The sequence below is a fragment of the Ammospiza nelsoni genome, chromosome 4 (genome assembly GCF_027579445.1).
Source record: "Ammospiza nelsoni isolate bAmmNel1 chromosome 4, bAmmNel1.pri, whole genome shotgun sequence".
In the NCBI taxonomy this organism is placed as follows: domain Eukaryota; kingdom Metazoa; phylum Chordata; class Aves; order Passeriformes; family Passerellidae; genus Ammospiza; species Ammospiza nelsoni.
In genome coordinates this window covers 55248464-55259450 of record NC_080636.1, presented here as the reverse complement: position 1 = coordinate 55259450, position 10987 = coordinate 55248464, and the positions used below count along the sequence as shown (strand labels likewise).

The 10987-nt window shown below is 45.2% G+C and overlaps 1 protein-coding gene across 1 annotated transcript in view; it reads left to right on the top strand.

Moving 5' to 3' along the window:
• The first annotated feature begins 2309 nt into the window (after nucleotides 1–2309).
• Nucleotides 2310–10987, top strand: part of HHIP (hedgehog interacting protein) — a 70924-nt gene continuing 62246 nt past the window's right edge. Inside the window, exons 1-2 of the mRNA XM_059470759.1 lie at nucleotides 2310–2576; nucleotides 9509–9704. Of these exons, the coding sequence (XP_059326742.1) occupies nucleotides 2310–2576; nucleotides 9509–9704 (463 nt within the window). The remainder of the gene's footprint in view (nucleotides 2577–9508; nucleotides 9705–10987) is intronic.

The window sequence follows — 10987 nt, the reverse complement described above, 5'->3', positions numbered from 1 at the left end:
GATATTTATGCTCACGCAGGAAAAGAGACACACAGACCTCCTGCTCTGTCCTTAGGCCACTACAGTCCTGCGGCCACTACAGTTCTGCCAGTGTAACCCCCTGTGAGGGATCTGCTTGGGAATAAAAGTGACTTTATTATGATACTGTTATTCTGCTGCAGACCAGAATCACTTTCTTTTCAGAATGATCTACACAGTACCCCTGAGCAATGCAAAAGGCACAGCTGCTGTCGTAGAACTGCACTGCTACCGTTCTGCCATGTCAGGCTGTTTATGGGACAAGTTTGTGTATTGCAAAGCAGAACTCTTCTCTAAAACTATAAAGCAAGGACACTGTATCTCAGGAGTACACCCTTATTTCACTTACCAACACGAGAGAGGAAGCCCAAGCTGCACCACAGGCCTTCCCTCCTCAGGTGGATGTGGCACAAGCCTTGGTTGGGAAAACCTTCGGTCAAATGAGAGTCAGTGGCAAGACAAGAGGTAGTTGTGAGTTGAGTTCAAAAATGCACTTGAAGGGAGAGGAAAGAGTCTTTCTGTCTTCTCAGGAATTTATCTGATGTGCTATGTATCCACGCCAAACTCCTATTTAGTTCAGTGCTGCTGTTTAAGAGCTCAAGCGTAAATACGAAGAGACTCACTTTGTTTGGTGAAAAACAGGGCCTAGTTGGTATAGAGACACCAGTGCTCATGAGGAACTAATGCAATACTTCTTCCCCCTTCTCCCTCCTAAGGGGACTCTTTGGGTACATGCCAATTTTTCCTCAGTTTCTGGGATGAGCAGCCAGTCCCTGGTAAACCCACCTCTGACTTTGGTTATGCAGGTGCCCTTTGCTTCCAAGTCAGCGGCTGCAGCTGCACCTCAGCCCCTCTGAGGGCTCACCCCGGGCTGGGCTTCTCTGGGCTTCTGTCTTTTCCCTCCATTCCACCCCTGCTGGCCCTCCCTTTCTGGATTGCAAAGCAATTGAAATTGAAAACTGAAATTGACTCAGAAATTGAGTCCTGGCCTCACAGGCGCTTTCTTGCCACCAGGCACCAGGTACTTGGATCTTCCTGCTCTTCCCACACACAGGTCTCCCGTTGTCGGCACACCGGGACCACGCTCACCCCTCCACGTGCCACTCCCTCACAGCTGCAGAGATGGCGCCGTGCCGCCATCCCCAGCAGGTTGTACCTTGGTAATGCCGCCCACACACCGAGGGTCTGACAGCTGGCGGCACCTTCGGGGCAGCCACGGCACCGAAGCCCGGCTGCAAGAAGCCACCGGGAGCTGAGGGCAGCTCCCGCCGTCGACGCCCGCCGCGCGCCTCTGGAACCTTCCGTGGCCTTGGGGACGAGCTGTGGGGGCAACGGGCGGGCGCGGGCGAGCCGACCCCGAGGGAGCCCTGCCTCGGGCGCCTCGGCCGTCGGGGGCGCAGGACCCACCTACGGCGCTCGCCTTCCGCCGGGCACCGCCGCGATCCCACCCGGTTCCCGCCGAGAGAGGGGAGCGGGAAGCCGCCCGCCCTCTCTCTCTCTCTCTCCCTCCCTCCCTCCGCCGGCCCTCCGGGAGGCCCGGCTCCCGCTCCCCCGGGGGGAAGGGGGCAGCCGGACCCCCCGGCGGGGGGATCTCCTCGGGGCGGGGCCGCCGTCGCTCCCTCCCGGCGGGCGCGGTCCCCGCGCCGCTCCCGCTCCCGGCGGGCCCCCACGGGCGGCACGCGCGGCCGGTGGATGCCGCCGGGTGACGTGCAGGGCGCGCGGTGGCAGCACCTCCCCGCGCGCCGCTTAAAAAGAAGAAGAAAAGAGGGAGCGAAACATGAGAGCCCGGACGAGCCGCAGCCGCCGCCGCCGGCAGCAGCAGCAGCAGCAGCGGAGGGGGCATCGCCCGGCCCGGCCGCCGCCGCAGTCCCGCCGCGGGGACACCCTTCCTATGGGACGACAAGTGAAGGGCTGCTGCCGCCGCCCGCTGCCCGGCCCGCCCCGAGCCTCGGCGCTTCGGCGCGGCAGCGGCAGCTGCTAAAACCTGTGCCGCTCGCACAACTTCGCCGGATTCGAACATCCTCCCGCCGGGCTCGGCGGCTCGGTCCCCCCCGTTCCTGCCTCTTCGCGTCCACCTTTTTGGAAGAAGAGGGGGTGGCCGAGGTGCTGTTCCTCCGTCGGCTCTTTAACCGCCGCTGTTATTATTCTCCTCCAGACTTTCCCCTTCTGGGGGAGGGAGGTGGTTTCCTGATCTGAAGTGCAAAGAAAAGTCAGTGGGATTCCCCTCCTTCCTTCTCCCCCCACCCACCCCCCCACCCCCGGTCTGGGTGCATTCACACGCTCCCTCAGGCATGATGCTCAAGATGCTGCCGTTTAAGCTGCTGCTGGTGGCCGTGGTTCTGTGCTTCTTCGAGGGGGATGCCAAGTTTGGGGAGAGCGGCGCCCGGAGGAGAAGGTGCCTCAACGGGACCCCGCCGCGGCGGCTGAAGAAGCGGGACCGGCGGGTGCTGTCCCCGGAGGCCCCGGGCGGCGGGGAGGCGATGTGCCGCGGCCTCTACCCCCGCCTGTCCTGCTGCTCCCGCTCCGAGGCGCAGGGTCTGCCGCACCCCGAAGCCAAGGTAGGCACCACCTGGGGCTGCGCCGGGCTTTGCGGGAGGTTTTTGGCGTTCTGAGCTGGTTTTTTATTATTTTGCGCCGAGCCGCGCACCGGCCGCGAACCTGCCGCGTTCCCACGCGGGCGGTGGGGGCGATGCCGCGGCGGGGGGCGAGGGCGCGGCGGGAGCGGGACCGGCCGCGGCTCTGACGCTGCCGCGGGAGGCGCGGGGAGCCGGCTCCGCTCCGCAACCGGAGGGCACACGGGCGCCCCGCGGGGGGAGCGCGGTGCCGGCTCTGCCTCCCGGTTACTTTCTGCCCGCAGCGCCCGAGGGTCCGGCGGCGGCGCCGTGCCCGTGCAGCGCGGCCGGGCCGCCCGCCGGTACCGGGGCTGCTGCGGGAAGGGCGGAGGAGCCGGGCGGCAGCGGTGGCAGCGGAGGGGCTGCGCGTTCGCCCGGCGGTGCCATCCGGGCTGGGCTTTTCCTGGCGTGAGAGATCGTGTCCGGTTTGCTCCACATGCTCACTTCGGGAGGGGGTTCGGATAGTGGCTTGGTGCCGGTGTACCGACATTCCGTGATCACCGGCCGCCTCGGGGCCCGTGTGCTACTCACGGTTCCGTGTGTCAGCGGCGAAAGCTCCCGAAGTGTCCGCTGTGGAGCCCCGGTGTCCCGGCTCTCGCCCAGGGCCGGTGTCTCACCAGGTGCCCTGAGATACTCTGTCTTTGCACATTACCTGGCAGCCTCTCTGCCCAATTTCAAGCTGCGGTCATGTGAAGGGAAGCACCTCCTCTGCTCACCGATTTTTTAAAATTGTCGAGTTCTCTGCATCCTTTAGCAAGTTAAATTCTGCTTATCAGCCTGTTGCTTAGATTTTCAAAGGCGTGGGTACCTAACCAGGCAGGACTGTGTTTGATAAGCTGCGCTGTGCTGGCCAGTGCTGCATCCGGGGGTATGCACGGGGAGGGAAGTTGCTGAATAATGTCATTAAGAATCACTGCACATGAAATAAACAATCAGGTGCCTTTTAAAAAAATTATTATTACTTTTCCTTTTCTTTTATTTCCTTTTGTTATTTTGGGGGGTTTTTGTAACATTTCATCCTCCTTTAGGTTTAATTAAGAATTCCTCAGTTACAACTCTCTAGTTGTCAAGGTCTGAGAGACTCTTGGAAAACTTGTGTTTCAGTCTTGCTGGCCCAAGCATAATAAAAAAAAAATACCCAGCCTGAATCGAATTTTTATGCTCAGTTCACGGTAGATTTCACTCCATTCTCATGTAAACAGCTTCTACGAATCAACATATGTGTCTGGGTGGTATCTCTCACTTTGTTTTGTAACAAAAAGCCATATTGCATCATTTAATTTGCTCAAGTCATGCAAATAGGAAAAAATCAATAGGACAAAAAGGGGTCGACTTATCCTCCTCCCCACTAAACTGCTGCCCACACACAGAGTCCTGTTGCTTATGGCAAAAGAATAACAACAACACCATTGTGTTTGTTAGTTGGTTCACTAATGGGTGAAACTGGAGAACATCATTCTCCTTCAGTCCCCAGCTCTGTCCAAATGTTCATGCCTTTTGAGGGAGCATTTGTCCTACCCCCTCTATTCCCAGATGATTGAGAACTGTCTTACTGCAGGTTTTCAGCTGCAGATCTCTCTTTATTCATACCATATGCAGCAGCAGTTTGAGATTCAAGGCAGATATATTTCTTCATGTTGTCTAGAGACAGTGTCATTAGGCTCCTGTGTGATGATTGAATTAAACTATAACCACACACAGATAACCTGAAAGATCTAGCTGGGGAAAAAAAAAGGAAAAAAAGAAGGGAAAAAAAAAAGGAAAAAAAATAATAAGGACTGGAAAATATGTCCTTAATTCACCCTGTTTGCAATGTCTCGGTGGCATATATACTACTGAGATTATTCAGTGCTTGGAGACCCTTGTGGTAATTGGTTGAATGCAATAAACTGGAAGTGCAATTTTGGTTAGTTTTCCATCCCCAGGCAGTTGAAGTGTTTATTCTCTTCTTACTATTACTTTAAAAGATCTTTTAATTCCTTTCCAGTGTGTTTTTTTTCTTACTGACGATACTAAAAACCTGATGTAAATGTGAGGAAGTGACCACAGTACCTATTCCTGAGCTGTTGAACCCATTTCATAATTTCTTTAAAATATAAATTACATTTTTAAAGCAATGTTATTGTACAGGGTTGTAAAATCAGACTTTTTCCCCTGAAGATTAATTTTAATGAAACTCACAAATCTGCTTTATCATATCTGATAAAGATATATGATTAAAAATATGTGAAAATATATGTAATTTATAGTTAACAGAATGGGGTGGTCATTCTGTAGAAGACTTGGCATAGTATTATGGTATACATTTGAATGTAACTTTTCTAAAAGCACATTTTTTTAAACTGTGTTCTACTACAGTTCCCAAACCAGCTTTTTTAAACTCCATCATCTACCTACATGATGGAGGGGCCATGCCATTAACAGAAATCTGAGCACTGCGTCTTTTTAAAAAAAAATAAATTAATTGACCATGCTTAGTAGACATTCTAATAAGAGCCTCTTGGTTAAGATGCTGGGTCTGTGAGAATTTTTGACCAAATTATTGATCTGTGCTTATAAATGAAAACACCACCTGCAGTTTTGGGAACAATAATGAAGCTCCCGTAAAGAGCAGATACAACACTGCACTGGCTCAAGAAAAATATTTGCATCCTGTTGTTGACATTTAACTCTTTTATTTTTCTGGTAATATCCCCTTGTTTATGAAGGGCTGCTACATCCCAGCCAAACATTGCAATATCAATTTTTCTAAAAGTTTGCTTACAGCCTGACAGGCAAAGAAGTCCTCTCTACCTTGGATGGTTTCACAGCCAAGGCTGTCAAGGAATGGGTGAAAAGTAATTGTTTTCAAGTGTGCCCTTTTACAATCATTTGTTTGCTCTGGCTCTTTCATGAACAAAGGCTATTGTTGAACACATCCAACTAAACAAATAACTCATCTTGGGGTCCCTTTAACAGCTGCCTTAGTACAATGATCTATTTAAATATTACCCTAAAATTGAAACTGAACTCTTTAATGACATAATCCAGCACTGTAATACAGAAGAGGCATATGTTCAATTCAACAGCTGAACAATCTCGTCAGCACATGATTTTTAGACATAAATGCTTGTATATCAAATATGGCTTAATGCAATGACTTATTTCACTGGTTTCTTCCTTCTGTTAGCATCAAAATTCTACTGCCTTTCTCTAACTAGATATGGCAGAGTACACAAAACAGATGACAATATTAGTCGTAAAGAATTTCTGTCTGTCTCTTGTGTCATCTTCTGTTTCTTCTTCTTTGCATTCTTCCTTCTGTTGATAAACCAATTTAGTATGCTGTGCTTTCCTGTGCATTCCAGGATTTATCTTACCTTTAGTCTACCCGTTCCACTTTCATGTGGCTAGAGATTAAAGGATGATCTTACAGATGTTGTAAATTAGTCAGCAGCAGGCATAATCATTATTAGGCATGTTGCAATAAATGTTTGGAAGTTTTACATATTTTCCAGAGCGCAGTTAGTTTAAACCACTGCAGTTTGATGGTTTCACATACGACTTTAAAAATTGAAGCAGGAAATTAGTTTACATTTCTTCAAAAGACCAAAGCCATTGTCAACTTTAAGGTCATTTTCAAAGTAGACATCCAACCAAAAAAGCTTTATTTAAATAAGTATTTCAGAATATGCTTAGAACTGGTTTAGTATACTCCAGGATAAATACATTATTGATTTACTGAAATTCAGAATAGAGACTTGTCCTATCTCCAAGCCAGTACAGAGTTACACATCAGACCTCACACAGAGCAAATGTTACCACCCTATTTTGCTTGAGCATTCTAAAAGTTAAGTAACATTGTACTTGATTTTCAGATAATTGATTGACTCTCATTCCTTAATCTTCCGATTAGCTATTATATGACCAAGACTCATTCCAGAAATGACATGAGGGGGTGAATTCCTGTGGTTAATTCCTGGATAGCAGCTGCTCAGGGGGATTAGGATCCTTTTGTCTTAACTTTGAGGACTGAAATGTTGGCAAGCTTGTATCACCAGGCAACGTCAATTACGTTTTCCACAAGAAACAGTAAATTAGCTTTGCCATCCTGTAATTTATTTTCCCCCCCCTGTTCACAATGTGTTCTGGAGCCTTCCAGTAGAAGTACAGTCTTCTATCTGCATCTCTGTGGAGTTAATTCAATAAACACACTGAATATTTACCTAGTAATACCTTGTGTTTACTTGTACTTCTAAACATACCATCACACTGTTACCACAAGAAAGTCTGAGATGAAGTCCCTGATGAAAACTTCTGAGACTTCTGCAAACCAGGTGGTACTACTGCATGTAGGCAAGTACTTTGAAGGGTCTGTACTCACAGTCCTTTGATTCAAGCACCAAAATGGGTCATTTCATCCTTACTTCAAGAGACAAGTGACATGATGTTCTTAAAAAGTAGCATTTATGGATAGTGGTTTTGCTCATCCCTTGTTGGCTTCAGACTTGGCCTGTTTGGCAGCCAGTGACCTGCTTGAATTATACAGGCCCCTTCCCTGTGTCAGAATCACAGCATCCCTGAGGAAAGTTCAGCTAGTGCAGAACATGCATGGATTGCTGCAAACATGTCAAGTCTCTTCTCTACTACCTGAACTGCAACCCTCAGCAGTATTCAAGTTGCAAGTTTTAGTTGTTATGTATTCTGGTTATAATTTCTAGTAGTTATTATTGTATTTTTACTTCTTTCATCAAGATTTACCATATCTCAGAACAACATTTGAAATTCAAGAAAGAAGACTGAGGTTAAGAATTCTACTGCTATGGCCCAAATGGGCAACCTAGCAAAAGGAATCTACACTTTTTCAGGAGAGAAGAGCCTGTGGCATGGAAGAAATTCCGGAAAGAATTCAGGACTAAGGCAAACCTTTTGCCATACAGGCAACACGCACAGTTCATTTCTGTCTGATTGATTACTGTCTTAAAGCTTAAAAAAAAAAAAAAAGACAAACCTTTTACAAAATATGTGGGATAATTACATTCTCAAGAAAGGTTTGAAGAGAGATAATAAACTATATGTAGCAGATGTTAACCACATTACTTGCCTGCAGGTGCTATGAAGCTGAGGATAGTTTGACAGCAGATAGTCTGAAGAACAGAACATTTATTGCATTTAGTGATCCTGGCAATCCTGGAGGAATTCTTTTTGAAGCCAGTGGCAGCACATCCAGAATAAGGGTAGAAGCCAAATGGTGTTCTTTTAATCAGTGGTCCAACTTACAACACTAAACTTTAGTGCACATTTCAGATGGTCTTTTGACAACATATGTATGGTAAGACTAAATTTTCCTGGATAGACAATGCCCTCTAAATTAAGGTTGTTATAAATAGGATGTTGTTTAAATGTATGGGCCATATATTGTGTCATATTTTGAATACATACCTGTTTTAAACAATTGAAAGTGCATTTCTCTCAAGCATTTGAGGTCTATGTAATTATGCCCTGTAAATAAAAAGCTGAGTTCAGACCTGTGTTATCAAAGTACAACATCCTAGAAGAGAGCTGACCTATGAGATATCAAACTCAAGCATATCCAGAGTGTTCCTGCACTAAATAACTTATTTATCAAAAGCAACTTAGATAATTCCCTTTAATGTAACATGGCAAGGAAATGACATTGGAAAGTCCTTCTGTAAATCAGCCCAGAGATACAAACTTGCTAGAAAAACTAGCAATATTTTCAAATGTGTTGTTTGTAAATATTTACAAATTTCATACAATACATATATTTATGACATCAATATTTCTTAACATAAGTGTCGTACAGTCTCTGTTTATAACTGTGTTATATAAATAGCAGAAAGAACCTGAGCTTTGTTTTTGCACTGGAACAGATTCAGACCCTCTCAAGGGAGAGAACACTTTTCCCACTGCCCACCATTGGGATGAATGACCAAAAAACAATCCATGTAGTTAACAATAGATTAATAAAGTACACGCATTCAAAAGCTAATAAAGACAACTACGCTGTTTTCCATTATTTTTCATGATTTGATGACATTGCACTACTTTGGCTCCTGTGTTTACTTAAACACATCATCAGTTGTGGTTTCGTGCCTCTTTAAGTGCTATGCATCCATAATATATGCTTTTTTAGAGGACAAAGTTACTGTTTCCATATTGACACAAACAAGACATTACAAATTCTACTTTTGCACTTAAAATAGAAAAATGTCTGAAAACATACACACCTCCAAATAGTGTGCATTAGAAAGAGCAAAAAGCAGAGCAACATTTAAAGCATGAAAAATCCATGGTGCCTGCTGAATTCCACAGCAGTCATTTCAGCAGCCAGGCTTTGTGTTGTTCAAGATACACCCATTTTACAAATACCTAAACATGGTTTTTCTGATGTGTTCTGATGCAAGAATTTTAAGTTTTAGTCTCTAAACACTTGAGTAGGCTACCTTACAAGTTAGGATTCTAGGTATTTCTTGTCAGAGAAGTGGGTAGGCCTGCTGGTGTAATTCCCTCTTGTGTAAATGATTCCTCTAGTTCAGAAATTGCCTATGTGATGGCGGGCACGGGTCCTTAAAATAACTTGAGTACTGTTGTTCTTCTCTGAGAAGCAAGCTCAGATAGGAAATCTTATAGAAGATCTTGTAAGAAGCCTCTGTAAGAAATCAGAGAAATTAAAATCTCACTGTACCAATGGCATATTGCACGTTTCATAGTAATAACTTCTGCACCTCCAGAACTGTGACATGAAACTCGATGCATTGACAGTTACTGTATTGGTTCCATTAGCTTTATTTATCGCATGAGGCCATGCAATCTTTCTTTGTGTAGGATGGGGACACAGGTCACAGGTTTACTTGTCTCTGGTTTGTGGCTTGCAGGTCCTTTCTGTTACCAACAACACAGAATGTGCGAAGCTGCTGGAGGAAATCAAGTGTGCACACTGCTCACCTCATGCTCAGAACCTATTCCACTCACCTGAGAAAGGGGAAACTCCTGAAAAAGAACTAATGCTTCCCTACCTGTGCAAAGACTATTGTAAAGAGTTCTATTACACCTGCAGAGGTCACATACCAGGTAAAACTCATAACAAAATATGGGGCTAAATGATGTCCTGATATGTTGATATTGTCTGAGCAGTTGTAGATCCAGCTTCTAACCAGGAAAAATCCCCACTGATATCCAGGGGATTTGCCCAAGCAGGGAAAGAATGTCTTCCCAGCACATCTTGTGTAGGGAGGTAAATAATTTGAGGGCTTTCTTGCCACCCTCCTGTTAAACTCACCATGAAACACACATGGTTTGATTGTTGTCAAAGGCACCTGAAACTGTTACCTTTGCTGAAATATTATTGTGTTCATTCTGATCATGCAAACAAGCAGCTGGCAATCCAGGAGGCTATTCTAAATGATAGTTTGCTTTAAAATGCAAGAAAAAAAGGTCCTGGCTGTTTGCTGTAGCCTCTAAAAGCTGATGAGTAAAGTGTTTTTTCTGGTTTTGTTACCCTAGAAACTGATGTTTTTTCCACAGGGTTTAAAGCCCATTGAAATCAAAGGGCCCTATTTGATAGACTTCTGTGATCTTTGAATCACTTCCAGCGTGCTGTTAACAAGCAAATTCTTGACTTACCTAACACTTCCTCGCTGTAGTCAGTGGAGTTAGCTGGACATAACCAAAAGCAGAGTTTGCCCTGTGCTGTCTGAGGCAGTCACCAAATGTGTGCTATCACTTGTAACTATATCAACAAAATAACCACAGAGGATGGCTCTTTTAGAAACACTGTCTTAAGACACTATTATGTTAAATAACATCTTTGGTATTCCCAATAGTAAATTATTTATATGTTTAAGACTGTCATTTTTAAACTATGCTTTTTTCCCTGTCCAAACACTACTTATAAACAATGCCACACAGGAGAAAATAATTAAATAGGTTAAGATTTCTTTTTTTTTTTTCCTTTAAACTAGCAACACAGACTGGAAAAAAAGACTTGATAATGAAATGAAAAATGAATTTGTGAATAGTCACTTTTAACATATGAAGACAGTTTGTAATATAATATAAACATATTTGAGTAAAGGGGATAGTTTAAGTGGATGGGATTTGCAGGATAGTTTTTTAATTGCATGTTTGCAGTGTGTACTTGTTTTCTCTGAAACCCCAAGAGTGCAGGGATTTTTTTTGCAGTGTTCTTTTATTGACTTGAGAAAACATTTTGAATTGACTTACTTTTTCGTTTTACTGTGGTTTAACATGTATCTCAACCCATTCAAATATGAAAATATTATTATTGTCTTTATAAACTAAGAGATGTTTCTAAGGCTTTCTTAAACCAGCTGTTTCTTGCTCTTTATCACATT